This window comes from Plutella xylostella, chromosome 15 (assembly GCF_932276165.1).
Source record: "Plutella xylostella chromosome 15, ilPluXylo3.1, whole genome shotgun sequence".
Lineage (NCBI taxonomy): Eukaryota > Metazoa > Arthropoda > Insecta > Lepidoptera > Plutellidae > Plutella > Plutella xylostella.
This window is the reverse complement of record NC_063995.1, coordinates 293,014-319,685: the sequence shown is the minus strand read 5'-3', so window position 1 is coordinate 319,685 and position 26,672 is coordinate 293,014. Positions and strand designations below refer to the sequence as shown.

The 26,672-nt window shown below is 41.3% G+C and overlaps 4 protein-coding genes across 11 annotated transcripts in view; 2 read left to right on the top strand and 2 right to left on the bottom strand.

Moving 5' to 3' along the window:
* LOC105397529 (protein transport protein Sec16A) overlaps positions 1–6,260 on the bottom strand; it is a 41,723-nt gene extending 35,463 nt beyond the window's left edge. For 7 of the 8 annotated variants that reach the window (XR_007267132.1, XM_048626125.1, XM_048626126.1 and 4 more), the window contains exons 1-4: positions 5,900–6,260; positions 3,352–5,693; positions 2,955–3,271; positions 1,924–2,034 (exon numbers count right to left, since the gene is read on the bottom strand). Coding sequence is in view for 7 of the 8 variants with exons in the window: in XM_048626125.1 (XP_048482082.1) it covers positions 1,924–2,034; positions 2,955–3,271; positions 3,352–5,693; positions 5,900–5,956 (2,827 nt within the window). In the remaining variant the exon portion in view is untranslated. The remainder of the gene's footprint in view (positions 1–1,923; positions 2,035–2,954; positions 3,272–3,351; positions 5,694–5,899) is intronic. The other variant, XM_048626127.1, reaches the window with a different exon arrangement.
* A 312-nt stretch (positions 6,261–6,572) lies between these two features.
* Positions 6,573–7,858, top strand: LOC105387665. Its single transcript, XM_011558430.3, has 4 exons — positions 6,573–6,752; positions 6,846–6,997; positions 7,092–7,243; positions 7,482–7,858. The coding sequence occupies exons 1-4, from the start codon at positions 6,644–6,646 to the stop codon at positions 7,519–7,521; spliced, it is 453 nt and encodes a 150-aa protein (XP_011556732.3). The 5' UTR covers positions 6,573–6,643; the 3' UTR covers positions 7,522–7,858.
* Positions 7,859–9,182: 1,324 nt separating this feature from the next.
* On the bottom strand, positions 9,183–21,886 carry LOC105387650 (cytochrome b5). The gene is made up of 5 exons (XM_038107784.2): positions 21,765–21,886; positions 21,523–21,666; positions 18,869–18,957; positions 17,504–17,614; positions 9,183–9,387 (listed from the first exon to the last, which is right to left on the bottom strand). Exons 2-5 carry the CDS (start codon positions 21,658–21,660, stop codon positions 9,312–9,314), a joined length of 414 nt encoding a protein of 137 aa, XP_037963712.1. The 5' UTR covers positions 21,661–21,666; positions 21,765–21,886; the 3' UTR covers positions 9,183–9,311.
* Positions 21,887–24,640: 2,754 nt separating this feature from the next.
* LOC105387638 (CDGSH iron-sulfur domain-containing protein 3, mitochondrial) lies at positions 24,641–26,501 on the top strand. The gene is made up of 4 exons (XM_048625877.1): positions 24,641–24,801; positions 24,889–25,115; positions 25,327–25,518; positions 26,285–26,501. Exons 1-3 carry the CDS (start codon positions 24,748–24,750, stop codon positions 25,454–25,456), a joined length of 411 nt encoding a protein of 136 aa, XP_048481834.1. The 5' UTR covers positions 24,641–24,747; the 3' UTR covers positions 25,457–25,518; positions 26,285–26,501.
* Positions 26,502–26,672: the final 171 nt, after the last annotated feature.

The window sequence follows — 26,672 nt, the reverse complement described above, 5'->3', positions numbered from 1 at the left end:
AATGCCATCGTACGGAGTCACTTGGATTATGCCTGTTTTATTTTAGACCCATGTAACAGGGCAGCTATGGCAAGACTCGATAAAATTCAATACAAATGCCTCCGCATCATACTAGGTGCAATGAAATCCACCCCTACCAATGCTCTTCAGGTGGAATGTGTAGACCCACCTCTTTCTTTACGTAGACAGTACCTCTGTGATAGATATTTTAATAGATTCATTCAGTACAACAGTCATCCTTTAATTTACAAACTTAACACTCTTAAACGTCTTTCAGTATCTGCACAAGTGGATCAATCCGAAACCTCATCAAATCTTCCTTGTCTCCTTAAAAGTCTTATTAGCTATTCAAAACTAAACAACCCAACCATAATGTTCGACCACAATCCAATTTTTGCATCCCCATATGAGGCTCTAATATTTCGCCCCATGGTTGTCGAAAACTTGGGTGTTGATAAAGAGTCTCCGGCTGCTAACAAAACGTTCAATAATATCATCCATAATCATTGGAATTCGTGGTTAACTATCTTCACTGATGCTTCTAAATTATCAGAAAACGGTAATGTTGGAGTGGCCGTTTGGATTCCCAAATACAATATAATTCTCAATTATAAGTGTCCCCCAGAAACGTCTGTATTCACAGGCGAAGCTACGGCCATTTTAGAGGCTGTCCTCTACGTTGAGTCCCACAAGCTTCGAAAATCCTTAATCCTATCGGATTCATCCAGTTGTATACATGCAATTCTTTCTTGCCCATTCCGCAGCAAGTCAAAATTCCCAATTATTCTTAAAATCAGAGAGGCCCTTTACCGCTGTCACGTACAAAATTTTGAAGTTGTAATTGCTTGGATCCCCGGCCATAGTGGTATTCTTGGTAACGAGGCGGCAGATTCTTGCGCTCGAGAAGCAGTTCAGTTCGGCTCTCTTACACGGTACCATAATTATTCCCACGACCTTGCTACTCTCGCCAAACCAAAGTTAGACAAAGCCTGGAAAACGACATGGGACTCCTCCAAGCAAATTAAGGGAAAACATTTTGCCAGCATCCAGCCCAATATTCCAATAAAACCTTGGTTTTTCAAAGCGAAGCATCTGGAAAAACGCGTAATCTCTACTATTTGTCGTCTACGACTAGGACATGCGTGCACCCCGGTGCACTTAGCCAAGATCCGGGTTCGAGATAGCTCCCTATGTGAATGTGGACTCGATGATGGTTCTGCTGACCATATTTTACTACAATGTCCCAATCATCAGCTCTCCTTATACGACATCTTGCCCCCTTCCTTTCCTCGTCCGGTTAATACTAACTTCCTCCTAACCCATGTAAATACTCCCATTGTAAATATTCTTAGTAGATTTATTAAAACTAACATAATAAAACTGTAACTATAATAAATGTAATATTAGTATGTGTTAAAAACTTCATCAAGCCAAGGTACGTGATTATTTTGAATGTAGAGTCATAAATACCACCGTACATTTTAACTTGCTCTACTGTTTCCTATTTCAACACATGATATTGGCGGATTTTACTGTGCTAGTCACGCACAGTACAAGTGCCATACAAAACAAGAAATTGAATTGAAGACAAAGTATGCGACATGGCGGTCTGAACGTTAGTTCTTCTAAGTAGTCTGTGGTGGACTCTACTAGCTAGGACACAACGTGCACTCACGGTCGTAGTTGGGGCGGCGGCGGTGGCGGCTGGTTGAGGGATAGTGGACTCTACTAGCTAGGACACAACGTGCACTCACGGTCGTAGTTGGGGCGGCGGCGGTGGCGGCTGCTTGCGGGATAGTGGACTCTACTAGCTAGGACACAACGTGCACTCACGGTCGTAGTTCGGGCGGCGGCGGCGGCGGTGGCGGCTGGTTGCGGGATAGTGGACTCTACTAGCTAGGACACAACGTGCAATGCACTCACGGTCGTAGTTGGGGCGGCGGCGGTGGCGGCGGCGCAGGCTGGCGCTGGCGTTGAGGTCGTCGTCGGTGGGCGCCTCGCGCGAGTGCGGCCGCGACGGCGGCGACACATCGCCTGCAGGAATTGTCGAAGTTAACATTGTAACAAGAACACTAGTCTGTTGAACGATGAGGCGAGGGCTATCGGCAGAGTTAAAAAGTTGAATGAATCGATTGGATGGCAACAATAAGAGATGCACTTTGGTGGGTGTTAAGCCAAAGTCCACTGCCGGCTAAACTAAGTTAGTTTACTCAGTTGAGCCAGTTTCTCATAAGCGTGCGACCACCGCAAACTATGTACTATGCATGAAAAACTGGCCCAACTATGCGAACTAACTTATTAGTTTAGTCGGCAGTGGACCTTCGGCTTTACAGTAAATATTATTAGACCTGATGATTTAAATGTATGTTGTATAAGAAATGAAGTCTACCTTATTTAGTTTATTCTACACATATTTTAACAAAATCACATAAATTGCGTGTGGATTATGGCCGCTAAGGCATAACAACAATATTACGAATTCGTTTTCGCCAATAATTAATGCGTCAGCCATTTAAGTTTACTTTGTTTCAATCACGTAGAAATGCAAAACACCAAAAGACAATTGACAGTCACTTATTCATAAAACAAGCATGAATAATTTCACAAAACATGAAAACATTCTAGTGAGCTTTGTGTCGTAAGCAAAAGTGTTACTCGGAAATGTAGTGACATGCATTGTTTATTAGTGATTTATGTACGCGCGACGCACACCGAACACCGAGCTAGGGCTCCTCTAACAAAACCTAAGGAGCCCTAGATCTGATCTACCTTCATTTTTGTCGTTACTATCTGTGTATGTCTCTGGCGAGAATGTTACGACTGGAAATATAAATTGTTTTAAAACATACATATAGTTAATCTTTCTTAAAGTACAAAATTTATGGGGATATGGATCAACCTTTTCGATACCTCTCCTCAAAAGTTAAGCTTTAAAAATAAACAATGTTATTTACCTCTGCGCCGCTCGTCCTCCTCCTTCCTGATGTTCCCGTACTTGTTCCCGGGGTCGATGTCGCGGTACTTGCGCTGGTAGCGGTCGCGGTCGCGGTCCGAGCGGCGGCGGCTGCCCCCGTCCCGCTCGTCCTCGTATCTCCTGTCTCGCTCCACCGTGCCGTAGCGGCTAGCTCCGTCCCGCTCGGCGGTGTAGCGACTAGCTCCGTCCCGCTCGGCGGTGTTGTACCGGCGCGTGCGGTCTCGCTCGTCGCGGTGGCGGCGCTCCTTGTCCTCGGGCCGCGGCGGCTTCGACGCGTACGAGCCCTCGCGGTACCGCCTGCAACAATGTAACAAACGAATTAGTTATTTGCATGATTAGTGTGTAGTGTGTGCTAGACAGATGTGTGGCTTGTGTACCTGCGGTCGCGCTCGCGGTCGCTGTAGTAGTCGGTGTCCTCGGTGTCGTACTTGCGTCCGGCGCGGCGGCGGCGGCGGCGGCGCTCGGCGCTGTCGTCGCGCGGGCGGTGGTCGCGGTCGCGGTCGCGGCGGCGGTCGGGCGAGCGGTCGTCGCGCGCGTGGCGGGCGTCGCGCCCACCCTCCCGCCCCGCGCCCCGCGCCGCGTCCCGCTCCCGCCGCGGCGCGCGCTCCGAGTCCTCGCCGCTCGTGCGCGCGGCGGAGTGGCGGCGCGAGGGCGGCGCGGGGTCGGCGGCGGGGGCGGGGGGCGCGGGGCCCGCGTCCTGCAGGTTTTCCCCCTCCACGGCGCCCTCGCGCTGGTCGGCGGCGGGCGGCGCGGGGTACTCCAGCGCGCCGCCCGTCACCACGCGCTGCTCGGGGCTGTAGGAGGGCGGCGCGTAGGAGGGGTACTGGCGCGGCGCGGCGCCGTAGTCCGTGGGCTGGCCGTCCGCCCGGCGGTCCGGGTAGCCGCCCTCGTAGCCGCGCTCCGTGGTCTGGCCGGGCACCATGCGCGCCAGGCCGGGCGGCGGCCCCTCGCCCCCCGCGCCCTCGTGCTGGCCCAGCACCATGCGGCGCAGGCCGGGCGGCGGCGCGGGGCCGCTGAAGTCCGTGTTCTCGTAGTCGGAGAGGTGCGCGGTCTGCAGGTACTGGTTGCGGTCGTGCTGCGGCGCCACCTCTAGGTTGTCGGGGGGCGGGGGGGCGGCGCGGGGCGCGGGGGCGCGGCGCGGCGCGGGGGGCGCGTCCGGCCGCTCGGAGTTGTCGGGCGTGGTCTCCAGGTTGGCCCCGTACTGCGCGGGCGGGGGCTGCGCGCGCGCCACGGCCGCCGGCGACTCCAGGCGCGCCAGCGGCGGCGGCGCGGCGTCGTCCACCTGCACGAAGGGGCTGGGCGACGGCGCGGCGCTGCTCATAGATGCGGGCTTATGCGAGAACCCGCCAGCATTCTTGAAGGGATTGGTCCCGGCAGCCATGTTGAGGTTCGATGTAGATGGCGGAGGCAGTGGTTGCGGGGCTGACGTGGGTGGAGGCGGCAGCAGCGGCGGCGCGTTTTGTGGCGGCGCTGTAGCCAGAGGGGGAGCCACTGCAGGTGGCGCGGCTACCGCGGGGGGCAGGGCAGCAGCAGGGGGCTGGGCGGCATCGGGGGGCGGGTTTGCAGCAGGGGGCGGGGCGACAGCGGGGGGCGGGGCTGGCTCCGGCGCCGGCCGCTCTTCGTGCATGGAGTGTGCTGAGGTCACGGACGGGGTGTCCCGGCTGGCAATACTCATCTCCTGCAGTGAGCTAGCTATGTCCTCATGATCCTCCTGGATATAATTTGTTTGACTGTTATCAGTTTGAGTGAGCTCCTCGGGCGAGTGTTGGGCCCATTCTGCATTATTTACTTCAAAACCTGAGTGTGAATTGTAATTTTCTGCATTCACAGGACTTGAATTTGAATTCCTAGATTGATTCTCGCTCAGGTAGGTGCTCTCAGAGTGAGTTTGCACTCCATCACTAGACTCCTGGGACATCTGGGACTCTATAGACCATTGAGGTGTTAAATTTTCTAAATGGAACCTCTTTCCTAGAGCTAGAGTTGGTAACCTTTCCTTGATGATTTCTTTATCATTCAGTGTTCTGACCTCCTCGGCCGCACTCTGTGCTGATTGGTTGCTGGCACTTCTTTGGCTGTTGTGTTCACTAGTGGCGCTGGCGGCGCGGCTGAGCTGGTCGGGCGTGGCGCCGGGCGGCACCGGCGCAGGAGCGGGTGCGGGGGGCTGAGCGGCCGGCGCTGCGAGGGCGGGGGCTGGCACACCCGCTGCCTCCTTCTTATCTTCCATGGCCCAATTCCAAGTGTTGGAGGATGAGAAACTCTCCTCAATAACATTGGCATTGTTGAAAGCAGGTGGCTGTTGTGGCAGGGAGTGTGGCGGGGCTACCTGCTGCTGTGCCAGGCCCTGCTGCTTGGCGGAGTCCTCCCAGCCCCAGTCCCAGTTGTCCTCCCAGCCATCCTGTTTGACATTAGCCGGGGGCTGGCCATAATTCTGTTGTTGTTGCACAGCCTGATTTGAATAGTAGTTCTGTTGGTAGGGAGGCTGCGGGGCAGCCTGGCTGTAGGTCTGGTTGGCATAGTTCTGGTTGTATTGTGGGTAGGCCTGATTGGCATTATTGGCACCATAATCTTGCTGGTAGACCTGGCCATACTGCTGGTTGTAAGCAGGCGCAGGCTGCGGCTGCGCTGGTGGCGCCCAGTACTGCTGGGGCTGCTGTGGAGGTGCTGCCATATTACTTGTCTGATAGTTCTGATACATGTTTGGTTCTGTTCCATAAGGCTGAAAACAAAAACATATGCAATGTTATTTCCAACTGAACTAATGAATAGTAAAACAAGATATGTATTGGTAATGTTATGGTTCATTGAATATGTTGTAACAACAAGTGGATGGCGTTGCGCTGCTGGCTGCCGCTGCAGGCTGACCGGCGCCGGCGGGGACGGCGGTCCACGTCATTGTTTACGTCTGCACACAGCCTGGCTCACCTGCGCCGCGGCGGGGCCCGGGGCCGCGCCCGCTCCCCCGCGCTTCGTCCACGACATGCCGCCACTACGTCTGCTTATGTAACATTCGCGTGCGGCCGCCACACATATGTTTCAATCCTCGTGAATAGCTTCGTCACTATCATTGACCTGCAGAATCACGGCAAATCACTTTCACTATCTCTACAATAAAGCTATCACAGTCTTATCATCACTAGATTTATGTTTAAGATAAAACGTAAACTCTGTTTGTGGATGCAACAAAAATTCGAGCGGTTCCTGTAATTTTATAAATATTTTAGAAAGTAGAAATTTTGACAGCAACCCATCGATCGAAGGTGCCCTGTTGGCAGTGTTGCTATATTATTTATATTATTATCATTTTAATAGGTGAAAGAGTGAAAGTGAAAATACAAATTTTAATAGATTGAAATAAACCCTAAATATCTTCTAAATATATATGAATCTGGATAGAATCAAAAAAATATTTCATTAAATATACGAATAGGCCAACTGCAGAACTCGACGCTCGTCGTCACAGAACCGAACACGTCGTCGTCGAGAAATCATTTGACGTTTACGTTGAAAACATTTAATCTGTGACCAAATGCGCGCCGAGGTGAAGAACCATAGACTAGAATGCGAGGAACGAGCGAGCGAAATAGCGAATCGAATATTTATTAATTATTTATTTACTTTTACTTTGTGTTTGTTGTGCTTTAGAATAAAAAATCCATTCTAATTAAAATGGCAAAGAGAGCGAATCCTTATATTGAAGATTACATCACCCAAAGCAAAGTACATTACGGTGTGAAACAATTCAACAACAATGAAGAAAGACTTAAGAAAGTTTACGGTATGATGCAGCCTCAAAGCTTTTTAATAAATTTACAAGCATATATTAACATCCCGGCATTATGTTTATGTAACCGATCCAACTTCATTTTAGAGAAAACACTCCAGCTTCTGTTTAAAGGAGCCAAAAAGTTGCCGACTTCGGATGCCACCTTACACACCGATACTCCTAACAATATCAAGAAAGACAACATGAAACAGCTTTGTATTGGCAAAAACATGGCGTTGGAACATTCGGAAATCACGGTGAGCAATCCTTAATACTACAAAAACAGTTTAGCTACTTAATAATAACATTGAGTATCTGTTGGATTCTAAGTGGAGTTGCAATACATTGCAGGTGCACAAAGCAGTGGAGCCGGAGCAGTGCAGCTGCCGGGAGGGGGCGGCGCGCGGTCGCTGCGCGTACTGCGAGGCGAGCCAGTGCTGCTGCCGGCTGTCCCCCTGTGCCCAGTGTGATCGCAGCTACTGCTCCCGATGCTCACTTGTTGGGTAAGTTTTTCTGTGCTGCTATAAGTAGACAACTGTTCCTTGTATGAATTATAACACATAGTTGTCCTCTAACTTTGAATGAGATTCATTGTGATGGTTTATCAAAAATCCTTAATTAGGATGCTGTCCTCTTCCTGTAACATGTTAACTTTATTTATTATAACTTTTACATTATTCTGCTACATTGTATACATATACATAGATTCAATTACATGTAGCTACTTATGTGTTGTTCCAGGTCTGAAGGGGCACAGATATGTGTGTCCTGCTATAACTGAGAAGAGTTCTAAGTCTGGTTATTTGATGTTAAGTTAGTTTTATTACTGCATGTTTCTTTTCTTTTGTATGGTCACCTTCATAAGGAGTTATCCAGTTTTGTAACTTGTCAGGCTAACAAACCTCTGTGACAAGGCACAAAAGTGCATAGCTTCAAAGCTGATTGTACATTTCAGACAAGAGTAGTTGAGTTTTTATATTTTATTTCTTATTTATGAGTGGGTGGCCATGTGTGTCAGTGAGGGTTAATATGTGATAACTATTTAAACCCTTTCTCAACCTGTTATTAATTTTAAGATGAACTGAAAACCTTTTTTAAATATAATTTTTATAACACTAGTGAGTATTGTTTGATTGGAAATTAATTTATTTGGGTTCTGTATGCATGAGGTGTAAAAATTAAAATAGAATATTGGAGTTACAGTAGATAATTAATCTAAATAATAAAACTCAATTCAAAGTTGTATGTAAATATAATTATTTTGAATTCAGCACAGCTGGGTAAATATTACAAATTAATATAAAATGTCGTAAGACTCGTAGGCATATTCTTAACACTTCACTATGTCCTTGGTATTTTCCAAAACTCGGATTCATTTTTAAATTACCTACCTACAATCTATTATGCAAACATTTTACCATTCACCCACACCTTACAACGTGAAGTCCCAAATAAAATGAAAAACTAAGGCCATTTTACCTTGGTTCAATAAAACTATAACTTTCAGCAATATTTAACAGTGTAGCTTTAGCTAGCTAGTGTTAGTTTTCTCTGTGGCTTTAACTTTTACAGTTTTTAAGTTTCTACGAGATGATATTGATTCAATCTTACTCTCATAGTAGTGGTCTCATATCTGCTCATGCTCATAATTAATATCAACACTTATTTTGTGCCCACTTATTCATTGACGGTGTACATTATATTATAAAGAGCACCTAATTATGCTTAAACTCGCGCAAACAACTCTATTAAAATGAACTAGCTTCATTAAATTATGTGCTTAAATAAAACATCTGGGGCTTAAATTGCTGTTAAGATATTTCCACTGGAACCTTATTCTTATAACAATATCAATATTTAAATACAAATAAACTTGCAATATATTCTCAGAAACAAAACAATATCATTACTCATTTGTTTTTACAGGTCGGTATTCACTAAACTGCTGGGCCCCTATATAGCTACCTACCACCAAATGTTTACTTTTCTCAGGAAAATATTTATGTTGAAGAAATCAACATCTCATTTCCTTAGTAGGCAATAATTGCCTAAGTGGAAGTAAATTATTTACAGGTAGGTGCATTTGTTTCAATCTTAATCAATGAAGTAACAATCAAAATTATATAAAACTCTACTATTCAGTAGAAAGTACTCAAAAAGTCGACCTTCAGTTGGAATAGGAACCCTCTGCACAAGCTTTATGAAAACTCACTCAATTCAAAACGACACAAAAAAATTTGCTATGAATATAACTTCAACGTGTATATCGATTTAAATGCAAATTTACTGAATGTAGCAAGTATTTGTAGCCAATTAGCTCTAACTAAGTGCGCCCAGTGACAGCCAACACATCGTATCATAAACGACGTTCATAGGTATCTAATGTCATAGCATCGCATAGTAAATCTACTTATATATGTATGTTCACCATTCTGCCTGTCGGTCACGGCGCACAACTATCCATCATGAGTCATGACATTCATGTGCTATCTAGGGAATGATAATAATGTATTGAGCGGTGTTCCACGGCGCGGTCTGGCGGGGCGGGAGCGGGGCGCGGGGGGAGGGGGGCTACACGAAGATGTACCGGTAGATGACGGTGGCGGCCAGCCCCAGCACCAGCGGCAGCAGCCACGCGCTCCACGCGCTGTGGACAACGGACCAGGGGTTAGTAAGGCTAGTCTTCATAAGTATCTTTACATTTTTTATTAAATTCAGTAAAATAAAAAATATTAAAATTAGTGTGACAAATTCCGACTTCAATTTAAAATTATAAAAACAATCACCATAAAATTACTTAACATACCGAATTCTAACACCTATTTTCTAAATAGCCACTATTATGCATAGAAACAGTTAGCCATGTGTGTCCAACTGTTGATGATTTATGAATTTACTTTCTTCGGATATAACTCCGAATATCTTCTATTTGTATACTTACTCTCCTATCGTTTTATTCTATTTCAGCACCAGTCACTGATTTGTGAGGTGGAGAAGGATTTAAACTACTATAAGTACTTACTTTAATGTCACTCCAGCCCATGTGAAAACAATAGGTAGACACGTATTTACCAAAAACAAATAGGAAGATTGAACTGTTGTGGTAAACACCTGCTTTGTTGCCAAGCGATATTTAATCATATCTAGATACTTTATTTACTAATAACTCAGGTACTTGAAGCTTATCAGTTTATAGTACCGACATCTATGGCCATTAATACTTCAGTACCTACTTACATAATATGATATATTAGAATAGAGTTGAATAGACAGTCCAGAAACTGATGCTGTAGAAAAGTGTGTAATAAAACTCTACCCTGTAGTCCCTGTACCTTGAGTATTTTTCCTCAGGGAAGGTACAGTAAGAAGCAGAGAAACCTGACCCCCTCAGAAGCATTGTTACTATGAGAGGGGGGTCAGGTTTCTCTGCACCTGACCGTACTAAGTACTACACAATTAGGGAATACAAGCCCGGGATCCCGTTCCCCGGGATCCCGGGATCCCGGTCATTTTCCAGTCCCGAAATTTTTGGGATTAGAATTTGCCAATCCCGGGATTTCCGGGATTGACAAAAAAGGTAAATTAGTATATAAGGGTATTCTCGTAGCTTTGTTGCCATAAGTTAAATATCAAATGATTGTTTTCTACCCGTGTGTCGTCACAGATGTGATAATTTATAAATAAATATGGCTGACACCTTTTTCCCCTGTTTATGAAAAGTAGAACTTTTAAGTTACAGTTTTGCGATTTGCAAGGTCCAAAAAATTATAGAGTATTTTGTTTGGTCTAATAGAGTAATTATTAATCATATTAGAACTACCTACTTTAAAAAAGAGTCAAGTAGCCTATTGTTTATTTTTTTAAGAAGTATATTTTTTGTTCAATGGTCTGACAAAGTTAAATTATAAATACTGTGTCTCCAATAAACCTAAAAACTTTGATTCTTTAGACGTGTTTTTGTTTGTGGCCCAAATCCCGGGACTATCCCGGGATCCCGGGATTGTCTTCATCCAGTCCCGAAATCCCGGGATCCCAAATAAAGGCCGGTATTGTATTCCCTATACACAATGCTTTCTTAAAAAGATAGTTATCGTTAATTATTGTTGAAATCACTTATACACACGGAAATGTATCATGACATGGCTCAATTATTCACTTATAATCGAGTAAAAACTGAATCTACCGCTAATTTTAGCTGTGACATGCTTCTTCCGCATTCACCACGACTTCTATAATTACTTACATAGCTAATACTTACACAGTTGCAATGCAGTTCAATTAAATGAAGATGATTGATGATGGCTTCATGCGTTTCTATTCTACAAAATTTCTTTCCTCAGCACTGTGTTAGTTAAATGTCCCTAGTCGTAGTTTTGTGTATCGCATGCATTTTAAAAACAAATAAATGTGTAGGTATCACAGGTGTAAGATAACTAAGACAGGTAAGTAGGTACATCAGTTTCAAAACTAAATTTTAAAAGCACATGTCTGTATACTTATTAGGAATAACAAATAATAAAGGATGTTGGAGTAATAAGTAGGCAACTGCTTCAATATAATGCTTTATTATTATAAGTACAGTAAAGTGATTAAATAAAGGTACTATAGGTAGGTTTACATCAACTATGTGTAAAATTGAGCACCAAAACATGACTAAAATAATATGGAACAAAAGATCGTCCAATAATTAGTGACAAATAAAACTATTTCTACTACACTTAAGGAAGCACCGTGGAAGCTACTAATAAAATTAAAAACGAATCATATTTTTTGATAAACACCTTGCATAAAAAAAGATGCATTAAAATATGTAAGAAACATTTGAGATTAGACTGTGTATATTTTTTTCAATGATTAAAAACAACATATATATTTTTTAAATGTAACGATTAAAAACTATTCAAGATCTTTATAAATCACAGTTACATAAGTACGTGCATAGTGCTACTAAGATTACAGCCAAGATATACAGATCCATGTACTTTTAAAATGTTTCGTTCGCGACAATAATAAAAATAAAATAAAATAAAAATAAAAAAAAAATAAAATATTTTTAATTCAGATAATAAAATCCATATTGACAGTTTAGATTAAAATTAAAATTATAAAAACACTCATTAAATACATGCACCAGATCAGAAATAGAATAAAATACAATAAAATTACCAAACAATCAAAACAGAATGATTAAATTAAATTAATTATTAAATTATTATTGTCAATTACTTAAATTAAATTAAATATCCAAAATAAACTAAATGACTCTTCTTATTAAAGTTTTCCATAGTGAGGAGGCCATATCCACTACTGTATTCAGAATGGTGTTGGGACTGTTCCGCACTCTGTTTATCAGGGATGTGGTTTTTTTGCGCATAACAGCATGGAAGCCGTCGGTGTAGTTAAGTGCAAACATTCCTGATGCGCTACAGTAGCGAGGTAGTCCCAACAGCATTCTGAATATATTGTTGTACTGGATACGCAGGGTATCCAGCGATTTTTTGGTATGATCAACCCACAGACTTCCCGTGTAAAAGCTCTGACAGTAAGCTTTAAACAACGATATTTTCACTTCTGTGTTACAACGGTGAAATCTGCGGGCAAGCATATTACCTCTGATCGCCAGAGCCCTGCGCTCCCTCTCGATGTCAATATCGTCATTGAGCTCATCATTCAGCCAGTGTCCCAAGTATTTGCACTGCGACACCCTTTTCACATCAATTTTATTTAACTGGATGTTGAGAGTGTTCTCGGGAGACTTAGCTGCAGACTTAAAAATAATGTATTCACATTTCTTAACGTTGTAAGTGAGACCGTGAGAGGCAGAGTACGACTCGCAGACCGCCAAAAGCTCCCTGAGTCCACGGGCCGATGGGCTCAGCAGCACCATATCATCGGCGTAGCTTAGGTTATTGACGCGAACGCCCCCAACGCTACAGCCAGACCTGGTGCTGCTCAGCTTCACTATGAGGTCGTTGACATACACGTTGAAAAGCTTGGGAGACGTCAGTCCCCCCTGTCTTACCCCGCATTCCAACGTATATGGCTCAGACAGTGCACCAGCCCACCTTACCAGGTTTGACTGGTTAGAATACCAGTACCGGAATAGGTTCAGCACTTCCACCGGTACACCCCTGTCCCCCAGCTTCCCCCAAAGTACATCATATGACACAAGGTCAAAGGCCTTGGAGAGATCCAGGAAACAGGCGTACACCGGTGTTTTACGAGCAGTGTAGTACCGGACAGTATGCTTGAGACTCAATATCGCGCTTTCAGTAGAGAGTCCGGGTCTAAAACCGAACTGCGCATCGTGTAGGTTCAGATATGGGTCTAAACAAGAATCAAGCAGACTGTCCAGCACTTTGGCAACGGTGGTCGCGAGAGAGATTGGCCGATAGTTCCCCCTATCAGTGATATCTCCCGTACGGTTTTTCACAATGGGCACAACCAGTGTTCTCATTAGTTTATGAGGTAAGTATGAATGACTCATACACATTGTGAAAAACATCGCGAGTATCCTGGGAAGGTGAACACCGGCAAACTTCAAGTGCTCCACACTCAGCCCATCATGGCCAGGGGACTTACCACCAGTCATCTTCCTGAGTACATGCCTGATCTGCGCTGCAGTGAAGCGTGTATACGGCAGCTCCTCCACTCCACAGCTCTGATGTGTGTCGCACACGGATGATGCTGAGGGGCCGAGCGGAGAGTGTACTTGAAAGTGAGACCTGAATAGATCAGCAATGGCAGCAGGATCACTTCTGCCGTCCACACACGCCGCAAGACCAGGCCTGACATCCAACTTTTTTGTAGCCTTCCAGAATTTCCCAAACCTTTTCGCATGTCTGTGGTCAGCCAATACGTTCATTTTAAGTTGGTCCTGGTTGTTTTGACACCACCTAAGACGACTTTTGAACCTTTTCCTCGACTCAGACATGCTTATAAATACGGGGCCCCTGGTAGGTCTCCTACACAGTACCCAAGTTTCAAAGTCACGCCTGGCCTCTTGGTGTGCTTCGCGAACATGCCTATTCCAGCCACACAAGTGTTTCGCCTTCTTAGGTCTGCTGCTCAACTCCCCACTCGACCTCTCAGCCGCATCACTTAGTATGTGGATCAGTTTATCATACATCCCATCCAGCACAGACCTATGACTATCGGAGCCACATAGACCACGGCTGCACTCAGTAAACTCAGGCGGAAAGTCAATATCCCTTAACCTAGTGTTGCACAAGAGGTGGTACGTATTGGTCTGAGACTCATTTCTTTCCCCCCATATAACTGAGTCGCGATAGACTGTGCGAGTATTTATTTTCGGCCTTACTACGGACAGATTACATTTCATAAATAATGGGAGGTGATCTGACACAAAAACATCCTCAATTGTACCTACTTCTTTTATAGATTGCCACGCTGAGTGTGTAACAATAAAGTGATCGAGCCACCGTCTGCACCCATGGGCCTCACTCACAAACGTGTAGGTGTTAGAATTAATCCCAAGTTTGTCTATATCTGCACAAATCCACGACTGATCCATACAGAAATTTGTCATTTCCGCATAGAACAATTCATGGGGATGGGCATTAAAATCTCCTAAGACAAAAACACCCTCAACATCACAGCTTTCAATTATGGCACTAATCTCCCCCAATACCTCTGCAAATAAAGGTAAGTTATCGGATGAGTCAGTTGGCATATAAACGGTTATTAACAGAATAGACCTCCCCCCCACAGTCGCTTTAATTGCTGCCAGACGCACACTATCACATTCCAATACCGTCACCTTTGAGAAAATACCCTTCCTCCAAAGAATGGCTACACCCCCGTGTGGTCTCCCGACCAACAAGCCAGCGGAAGTATCAACAGCGGACTTGCCAGTGAACTCAAAATCAGTCGAAATTGAGGCTAGAAGTGGTAGGTCGTGTGGCAGCAACCAAGTCTCCTGAAGAGCCACTACGTCAAAGTTCACACATAGGTCACGAATATCATCAATAGATCTTTTTACAGATTTACAATTGAAGCTAACTAAATTAAGATTGAGATCCATTAATGTATATCAAAATATTCTATAACTAAATTCAGGGATTTGTATTGTACATAAACCGTACAAATCGTCTAAATGTGATACCACTAGGCCACAGTTCGTCATTCAAAAACAAGTGAAGCTTACTTTTACATACAAATAACTTATAAGCATTGTACTGCCTAACTTTTTTCATGTTAATCATTTTAAGATTCACAATTTCACCAGTTTTTTCTTTAATATAATTAATAATATCACTTTCCGAAGTCTGTTTACACACATTTGAGATAAGGAGAGGAATGTTAACCTCCGAAGCCGCTTTGAATTTATTCCCTGGCTCAATTTTAGCGCAACCCTTTTGTCCAGTAAGTTTATAAGACTTAGCAGACTTATTTTTAACAAGGACCCACTCCGAATTACTACTCTCTTCCACTTCACTAGAGTTCAAATTAGGACCCGACGATCGGGCAGTCATTTTAGCACTGCCATTCGGGTTATATTTGCATGATACCGAGCTTCGAATAGCATTTGCCGTTGGGCAGGTCGAGGCGGCCGACGCGTAGGTATTGTGCGCTTGATCAGGTGTTGCGGTACGGGCCTCCACGCTCCCGCGTTGTTCCGTCCCGCTCACTCCCACAGCTGCGCCGCATGTAGCACTGGTACGCTGGCTTCTCTCGCTCTCTCCGTTCGTAACCGCGGTACTGGCCTCCACGCGCCTTGGAGAATCTTCCGTTTCGTTTTCTCGTTCCCGTTGAATAGAGACATCCTTATCATCGGTCATGGTCAAGGGCAAGTGTTCCGTTGGGTCGTTAGCCCTAACAACAGCTGACAGGTCAGGTGATCTATATTGTGGCACATATTGTAGGCCCATAGGGCCACTGTCAAGCTGGAAACTGTTGTTCTCAAGACACACTCGGTTTCTTTGGTTGACATTAACATTTGTGAAATTGTCAATAAGCGATGCATTTTTTGAAAGAAGAACCTCCCGCTGCAGCTGTTCAAATTTTTCCGTAGTAACGTACTTCTCCTCCAAGGAACAGAGTTGATTTTTGAGATATGTTATATCTTTAAGTAGCCGGGTCACATCAACGTGATCGAAAGTTACCGGGGGGAGTCTGTGTAAATCTTTAGCCACGAAAACAGGAAATATCTCAGGATTGGCTCCTCTCATCAGCGATATAATGTCACCGAGGTCTCTGGACATTCTCTTCTTGCCTTCTTTACGACGAAGTGGCATCTTCTTCGCAATAGGCGTCGACTCATATAGTAGGGTTTTAGCCCTCGTTATCTCCTCCTCCGAAAAAGAAGTTGTGCACAGCTGATGCACACTTTCATCATCCATAAAGTCCAGGACATTATGCAGAAAAGACAAAAGTTCGTTAATCACAACGTTGCAGTTAGCACACTTCACCGTATTCGAGGTCATTGTCCTCACACTCGGGTCACTGACTTGCTATGAGCGATACGACCGCTGTCCAACATGCCGCGGTGAGGACTGACAATACCCTCCCGCTTATAATATAAGTACATAAATACATTTAAATTCATAATATACTTACTAACATCTTATTATAATGTTAAATATTGTTCCCGAAGAATAACCAGAAAAGATATTACAGTGAAATAATGAGAATGAATGACATAAAAGAGCTACCACCTGCAGGTACCACAAAGGTATCTTGTACTTATAAGCCGGTGATTGTGGCCTAATGATATTTTACAGATTGCAAGCCGTCGCGTCGATCAGAATAAATAAAGCATTAATTACTATTTCATTAGTGGGTGAAAGAAATTTAAAGTGGATTAAAATAGGTTGCATAAGTTAGTCGGTCAATGGTATACATGCGAAGCGATGACACATCGTATTTTAATTAGAAAATCAGATAAATTTTTTACTTAAAATCTTATTGATTTTTGAGAAATATTACTTATGCATAAAATTATTATAAGTAAATATAACCATATTTATACATAACCATATTTATACATTACGATCTCACTGTACTGAGCCAAGAAGCACATTGACTTGAAAAATCATTAAAATGCTGAACAAATACAATATACAATCTTTACGAGAAAATACCGCAATAGCAAAAATATGTAGTCAGTAGGTAAGTAAGTACTTAAATGATTTCTATGACTTTCCTTCTACTTTTATATATATACGTAATTTGTATATATTATTATCGTTTATACTAGACATTAATAACCATACTATAATATTTTGCTTACATTAAGTATCCGTTTTGTATTCTCTCACTTTTGCTCTTACAGAAGCCCCGAACTCTAACAAGCATGATTTAAATATTAAATACAATCTAAACCCCATAAGTACATACATAAATATATTACTAAGCATATGAATGTCAGTGACTCGTGTTATGGGTAGTGTCAGCTTCATAAGTATCTATACACTTTTGTACCATATCAAACTACCAACTAACAACCGTTCAATGTTTGAATGAATAGAATAGGTAGTTTGACAGGGTACATAAGCGTATCCTAGCTACTTTGGGTGCTCGTACACCACCGACTAAAATATGGCATTTTTGTAAGACGAGTGCGTTGCACTATGGCAATCAGTACGTTCTATTTTATTGCTACAAAAAGTCGGTCATAGGTAGTCGGCCGTGTGCGGGCACCCTGATGAAGCTGAGTGCGCGTGTGGTGGTGTGGTGCTAGCGAGGTGGTGGTGTGGGTGCTCGCGAGGTGTCCGGAGCGGGTGTCCTAGGCGAGTACGCACTTGCCCTGGTCCTGCGGCTGGTCGTTGGTCCAGGCGGGCGCGAAGCCGGCGCGCGCGGCGCTGCGGTCCGCCTCCACCAGCTCGCCCACCTTGTACTTCTTCATCAGCGACCTGCAGGGGGAACACCGCGTCAGTCAGGGGATTTGGGTGGACAGGGTCTGGGTTATCATTATATCGCGCCACATCGCAAAAATCACTCGTTTGTGTTTTAAATATTATGAAAATGCGGCCCGCTGTGAGCGCTGTGCTCCGGAATAGTGAGCGATACATCGTGTAAAATATATTGAAGCGACTTTAGCGCTGCAGCTCGATATAATTTGCTTACTCCTTTATCAATACAAGGTTATTGAATCTCTCCATCAGCGCTCTCGTATAATCAAGTTACCAACACGGGACGGTTAGATACAGGAACCCGCCATCTTAGGCATGTCTCCCTATGTGAAAATATTATATGTAATTCAAAAAAGTGGTGGGGTCGTTATTAAAATAGCGCTATACCTAGTTAGTTTTATCATGTACTATGTAGTTGCTGACTTCTAGGCCAGGATTAGCTTGAACATGAAAAGGTGTTTTAACACTTGCGTCAGTCGTATTTTATTTCTTGGTAGATAGGTAGATACACAAATCTATAAGTGGAGGTTTTAAGTGAACCCTGACTATTGTGATGTGGTTCACCTTTGAAGCAACTTTTCGACAAACAAATATAAGTTCACATAATATGTGACATCAAAAACTACGCACATTGTCAATGACAACTTATTATGTAATATGTCGAAAGAATTCTTCACCACATTAAAATGGTGATGATGCATTTGTTTGTACACTCGTTCTCATTAGTGATAAGATTGAGCTTCGTTAATAGATTATTTATTTACGTATCCATTATCATTAGCCACGACTTGAATGATTATTGGCTGACTCAAGTACCTAGATATATAGAGGCGTAGGTACTGGAACAATAGTCATTGAATTTATTATTTACAAACATTGCAATAATGTTCTTCTAGTAGTTCTGAGAGTTTATTTGAGTACTGATGATGTTTTATTTATTTATTTATTAAAGATACACCAACAGCATACTTCATGTTCATCTTTTACTAGAAGCCATATCTGTTGTAAGGTTCTCCGTTCAATCTAAAGACATCAATTTCTCGTCTGCGCTGCCTTGATTGTGGCTTCGCATGCGAACGGTCAATATCGTCAAGGCCAACAATTTATTATAAAAATATAAAGCTGAATTTAATCATTTTTTAATTTCATGCCATGGTTTAGGTTGCATTCTGGTGGACTAGGCCTTAAACCCTTGCCTGGGTCCTGTGCCCTAGCAGTTGGATCGTGATGGGTTGTGATGATGAGACTACAGACCTGGCGTCGGAGCTGTGGCTGACGTCCTCGAAGGGCTCGCTGGCGTCCTTGCCCGCCATCTCCAGCAGCACCTCCTCGCCTCCGGGATGCTGCGGACCATACAACAGTTACACCACTGTCACAGAACGGGGTGCTGCGGGGACACACCAGTTACACTACCGTCACAGAGCTGTACGCATTACCCCTCGTTCCCACTAGACGACACTGTCGCATGTCGGGCCGATTTTTTATCGTGTGTCGTAGTGGCAGAACATTTCATAATATGAAGCTGTTCACATTCACACTTGTCCGACACCGCTTTACATATTATAAAAATAAAATGCACATCCGAAAAAAAATCGGCCTAACAATGTCGTCTGGTGGGAACGGGGGATTACGAGGACAACGTTATGCAGATAGCTACATGTCTTATATGTACTGAAAATTTTCCATTCCTTTCATTTTTAGTAGCCCCCATTTAAATTAATTATTAATTACAGACGTCTAGGTTACCCAACTTTTATATTAGAGGTTGTTTTCTGCAATAGAGGTCAGTGGACGCTACATACATAAAATTAAGAAGTGTGATAGATAGGCAGTCAGTGGGTACATTAGACGTATGGTCTAGATCTCATTTCACAACATTATGTTTAAATTATTATATACCCTTAAAAACATTATATGTATGTATATTATTATCTAAATAGAGATCGCAATCGCAAGAAGTCATAGACCATTAAGATTGAATTTCCGTTGGATTCTAATATAATTTTTTGTAACCTTTAGAGCCTAAAGGTAAACTCTAAAGTTTAGAGTTTGTACCTATTTATAAATAATATTAGGCATAAACTCTAAACTTTAGAGTCTAAAGGTTACAAATTTATATTAGAGTCCAAGGGTCGGCGGTTCACGGCGGCTCCTCTCGTCTGCGCTGTGCAGAGAGGCACTAAAGTGTTCGGTGTTGACCTTGTAACAGTCATTATTGTGATTATGGCCGCGCTGGGGACCAACGTACAAGATTCTACACGAGTCTACCAACATCCTATAAACTTAACTGCACTTTTATGTACCTACGTTATTTATAACTGGCGCCCAAAATTCATATTATACTTACCTACAAAAACCTAGCCGATTATAACGACGAATACGACGGTATAGGTACAATGTGCTATCAGGAAAAACACATTTAATCATTTACTTTACACGTTCCATGTGGGTACCTACTATTATATTATGTATACATGTATGTACTTAGGTATTCAAATGTGTTACTTAGATAAAAAAAAGGATACCTTAGAGATGATTATTATTATTAACGTATACCTTATCATAAACTAAATAGGCACAATGCACTTCCATACACCACAGATGAATTGATCTAGGAGGACGAAAATTGACCTCTATTATCTGAGAGGGTTTTATAGGTCAGCAAGTCAGCACCTACTTGGTATTCCAGAGACATTCCCTCCTCCCGCGCCAGATATTGCTGCTGTAATTACATTCTCAGAGACACGGGAATGTGGGGTGGGGGGGTCTCATTGTTCTGAGCCTTGTCTATTGTGTATGACTACTTTCCTAATATTAAGCTAAATAATATTATGTATGTAACTAGGTAGACCAGTAGACCTGATTGTACAGGCATAGTTTGAATTGCAAAACCTAATCTAGTACACATTATTATGATTAGTCAGAAGCAAGTTCTTCAAAATCATTTGTGTTCATATAAAAATGTGTAGGTACTTAACTAAACACAATAATATAATAATGTTTAGTGGGAGTATATAGTTATGTAAAACATAGTACAAATAATTATTAATATTAAATACATGTATACATATAGATAGTGTGCAATGCCACAACATCCTATGTGTACTATGAATATGAGTTCATAAGTCAAGTCAGCCAGTGATTTAGCCTTGGATCGGTTTTTTTTTTCAGAAAATAAATCCTATTTCAATTTTTAATGTATGCAAAGTCAAAGTTGAATGTTTTTATTCATTCATAGTTTTTCAAATTAAAAATAAATATTTTGTAAATTGTTTTACTTATGTACATTATATTAATGTATAGGTACTGAATCAACTTTATGCCAGCATAATGATAGTTCCAATGAAGCAGGAGCAGGCAGAACCTATGGTTGAAGAACTTCATGTTGTAGTCCTCCACAGTATCCCAAATCAATGGTGGTAGATGACTATCGACAAATAATTGTAAAATTTTACATCAATTAAACCATTTGAATTTGAATTTTCTCATCAAAGCACAAAATAAAATCACCTTCATAATCCTCTGTTTAACTTTTGACTTTGTTTTACTTCATTTCAAAGGTGGTTTACTCAATTTCCGTAACATTAATGTGATCACTGAATAAGGTGAATCTGAATAAAGCTCTGAATATATATCTTTATAATGTAGCGGGGCATTGGGTTACATAGCAAGTATGCAGTTCATTTTCCATAGAAAATTTATTGATTTAAGTATTTTTCAACAAGCCCATGTTCCCTTTAGTACTTCACTAATGAATTAGTTTTCACTGGTGCCCCTGATCTACACTTCCACCCTTCATTTTCTTTTGGACACAATCAAATTTAAACATAACATGAGCTCTGGTAAAGCATGCCATCTCGGCGCGGTCAACGTAGGTCAACTCTGTCCGCCGCCGCCGCCGCACTCACCTCGTCCAGGAACTTGGTGACATCGTACACTCCGTTGTGGATGATCAGGATGGCGTCCTCGCGGGTGTTGCGCGACTTCAGCTCCTCCCGCGTGAACAGGGTCACTTCTTCACTCACTTTTTGTACTTCCTCACTCATTTTTACCTAAAAAAATACAAGGTGTAACAAAAAAAAACTTCCTCCACGAATAAATCAAACAAGTGTTTAACCAACTGTTGGAAGTGGAATTATTACGCACTTACTTTTGTCTGGTGATCAATTTGTGAGCACAAACTGTATTATTCTGAAATGTGAAATAACGGGATCTCAAATATTTTACACCGCCAGATAGGGTAAACAAGAGAAAAATTATTAGCAATATAAAGTGATTCGACAGATATTTACTTGACGATCACTGACTGGTCTACGAAACGAAGTAGAATGAAGTGAACTAGTGACAGTGTTGCCGCAACGGAGTTCTCAAAGCGCACATATCCAGCGTTGAAAACGTACAATAAGGGTTAAAACCGTACATGAGCATTTTTTTTACTGAAATCACTCAATTTAGCTTTTTTAGCTCTTTCGCACCTGCTCGTCAGCAGAAGTGCTATATTGTATGGGATTTTAGTCCCAAACACCTATTTTAATAAGCGTGTAGCGACACATGATTTAGTCACGTTTTGCAAACTTCCAGTAGCGAACAATGCGAAGACGCTAGTCGTCTCGTTGAATAGTTTGGCCTTAAGAAATCTGCATTCGTCATTTCACACACTGAACCTCAAAACTGGTGACCCCGACGTGATCAACGAACTCATTTTAAAAATTTATACAATTTCCTAAAACCTTCAAAGTAGGTAGGTAGTAGATTAGCCGTGGTACGTTTACCTTTAATGAATAATTGATCGATTGAATGATAAAAGACAATTCCCGCAGTTTTATTATATACACATTATACTTAATAAAATGTATCTTGATGGAGAAATCGCACAACAAAATCAAAATCGTAATTGTGGAATTAGATACTCAAACTGTAAAAAAAATGAAGATGGGCCGACCGCTTGACATAAAAACATATCCTTACGTTACCATTTAGTTAGGGCAACTGCACGTCATAAGTTGGTCTAGTAAATCTAGTTGTATGAAAATAACTAGTATAATACAGAGTCCGCTATAGTTTTCGTAGAAAGTACTTACTTGGAGGTATACGGTACATTTTTTTTTAAATTATTATATGTAATAGTATTTAAAAAGTTAAGGGGGGCACCCTCTAATTTTAACTTTGTATTAATATATCTCGGGTTTGATCCACATGGTTTCACAGCATTTTTTTTTAATTTAAAGATACCCTTTTACCAATACCTTACACGAAATGAGGTGAGTAGTTTTTTTTTCGAATCAACTTTTCGCTGTATGGATAAAAAATTAGATTTTTTGATAATTTCAAAAACCAATTTTAAATCATCAGTAATAGGTACATCTCTCCAAAAATTTTCGTGGCAATCGGTGCAGAAACGACAGAGAACGAGCCAGGACAGACGGACAGACATGACGAAACCATAAGGAAACTATTAAAAACTTAGTTTAAAAACTATCACCCGTCTACTGAACAATCACGCTCTAAAAAATATTAAAGAAGAAATACTTAAATACTTCATAGTGATGTTCAGAAGAAAGCCGTGGTCGTATGCGACATACCCTAAAACTTATGATCGTTCATCCTTACTATATTATATTAATATTAATAATTAATTAATATATTTATTATATATATATTTAGTGTCAAGACAAACCCTTCAGGTTTAATGGCACGTAAACTTCAATAAAATAATTATGTTACACAAAGTTTGGTATAAATAAATAAATAAACGTAAAATAGTCCATAAACGATTTTACACATGATATTGGATGTTAAGTTCAAAAGGTACATTACATGGACCGATTACACATGACACATGGGAGGCTCAAATAGTACGTCAAATGTGTAAAATGTACGCTAACGGCAACACTGACTAGTGAAGTGAGTGACGTGACCAGTGTTGCCAGTGGCAGATAGTCAAATATAACACGAATCAGATCAAAAAGTTACATTTTCCCGAGAAAAGTAACATGACCTTTTTAAATATGGAAACCGACAAAATATTTACTATAGCAGTTTATTATACAAAAAGTAAAATAATTTTCCTGTCCTATTCGATAAAATTTAAAAAATCAAAAAACATACAGTCATTATCAGTCAAAATCAAAACTTATTTCAGTTGCAAACACGACTCGTTATTAAATGACTGATTCCATAAAAAACGTACTCATTTATTGGATTAAAATAATGAATGCAACATTTACTTAACAAATCACATCGCAAATAAAAAAAAAAAACAACGACACATAGTATTAGGTAGTTACTTTGAAAAAAGTATCGACTGATCGATTCGCTGCTAGTCAGAGAGAACTTAGAGTGAACCTCACTCGACTCACTTGTTCGCACGCCGAGAAACCGGGATGGAAGATTGCGAAATACACTCGACTTACGCGAGTGAGTGAATATGCGGCACGACGAAGTTGAAAGATTTCACACCGTTAGTCAATTCACAAAATCAAGTACAAGCCAACGTAACAACCGAAAAAATGTATAATTCTTGGAATCGTTTCATTATTTTTTTTTATTTCCTAGAAAATCTAAAAAGTAACACAAATATAACATATTGAGTCGTGTAACATGGAGGTAACACAAGAGGGTCAAAAGTAACGTAAAATGTTACTTTTGTAACATTCTGGCAACGCTGGACGTGACGTGTTGAAAATGTCGAAATTAAATTTGACATTCTTGTGTCACAAAAATCACAGATTATAATTATAAATACGTACGCTTTGTCTGATGCTCAGAATATGCTCAGGGCCTCACTTGCCCTTGTAGAGAAGTTCCTTGCCCCTGTGCATCTATGCAAGTGATCGATCTTGGAGATATTCCTAGGCTGATTAAAATCGTTAGGCCACTAGCCAAGTACAATAGAATGTATAGCAAAAAAACGGCGCCGTTTTATTTTGAAATCTGCCTAGCCATTCTGGCATACACACTATGAAACTCAGAATAATAATAGCTTCACGACTAAATAATAAATTTGACAAGAAGCCACAGAATACTTTTAAATATACGACGATTCTTTCCGACTTTTTTGACGATTGCTTTTCTTGTTTATTTGAAAGAGATACAAGTTGCAACTTATATTTTGTATCATTGTGATTGTAAAGATGTTCGTGAAAAATCTAAATGTTTATAAAGTTTTCGTTCAAATAATGCGAAAGGTTTGCAAGTTTATTTTTTTGTGAGATAACGCAATTTTTGAGGTTATGCATTGAATAACATTTCTATATTTTCTGTTTTGTTATCAGGCTAACTATGTTACAAAGCCTCCCAAGCCGGAAATACCTAAGAATCCCCTCAAGAACGTATACGCAGCATCACATCAAAAAGATAATGGCATAATTTACGATAAAAAGCCGTTTAAAGTTCTTTTGGAAGAGGGAAAGACGTACCACTGGTGCCTCTGCGGACGGTCCAAAGCCAACCCGATGTGCGACGGCACCCACAAAGACGCGTATCTAAAAATTACACAGAGGTAGGTTTTCTCGTATTGCCTACTTTAACTGTAGACATACATGCTGTTGCAGTATGCCAAGTCAAGTGCAAGTAAAAATACACCAAAAATAGGCACCCAGTTATACACTGTTCTCTGGCTTTGTAATCAGTGTTTTATGCATTAATAATTGTTGTAATGTTAAGAATGTTTATATTTAACAAAATATAATGTTTCTTATCTTTATTTTCAGGCCAATCAGGTTCACAGTAGAAAAGACGAAAGAATATTGGCTATGCAACTGTAAACAAACTAAAAACAGGCCATTTTGTGATGGGACACACAAGCAGAAAGAAATTCAGGAAACTTTTGTTAAAGTATGAAGAGATGTCTGTTCACAATACCACTTATATCCCAATCCTCGGGGAAAGACATCTGATACAAACAAAAACTACGGTTCTACCTTTTTTGGCATAAGATTTATTTGCCTAATCTCGTATTGCATAGTGACGTTTGGTCAAAGTCTCGTTACGCCGAAAATCGTATGGCATAAATCTCGTTTAGTAAAAAGTTATTTCGCATAACATTGTTTAGCCTAATAATGGTATGGCCAAATCTTGAATAGCCTAATAATGCTATGGCATAGGTTTATACAAAGTAATAATATTCGTTTGGCTTTAACTTTGACGGAGCGTCTCCCTACATAGCGCAAACTGGTGCCTTGTATTGTTTCCGCTGTTTGGAAAACGCTCCGCTCCGCTTCGCTGCGCTCCGCTTTGGTTTTGATGAACATGTGCACCTAACACGCTCCTCCTCGCTTTGCTCGTCGTCGCACCTATTTTTAAGTTTCGATCTCATGGGGTTTGTAATAATTATATTGGTCGTTAACTTTCGATTTTTTGATCATACAATATCGTGATTTTCGGGATGTAGGAGAAAAATACCACAATTTGTACATTTACTACATACTTAATATATTATTTATTAAGATAACATTAGGAGAAACAAGATTATACATAGGTATAGACGAACATAAATTTGAGCAAACGAAACTTAGGTGTTTAAAGATTGTGCCTAAAGAGTTTTAGACGAAACGAGCCTTATGCCACATAAGTCTTGGCAAAGTGATGGTTCGGCCAAAAAAGTTTAGACCATACGAGTTATGCGAAATGAGTTTTGGTTAATAAAGATTATGCAAGATGAGCGGAACCCAAAAACTACCTTTATTCTAATGTAATATTGGTTCAGTCAGATATCTTTCCCTGTGAAATAAGATATAATTTGTTTATTTTATGATATCAGGCTCATGAAACATAATTATTTAATAGTCATGTAGTAAGTGAAAATATATTAGAATTTATTAAACATATAAGTAGGAACTACCAATTTGTTAATAAATGAAGGTACCAACAGGTATCATGTGCATAATATGCCTCTTTTAATGTATTAGACACCCTCGGCACGATTCAAAGTACTCATTGGTACATTTCAGGGCCATTATTCGAACCCGCATCTCTGTCACGAGAAGCGACTGAGCTAAAGCCGCTCACGAAAAACAAAAAAATATACTAGGTACCCTTGCTTGCAGCTTTTTATTTT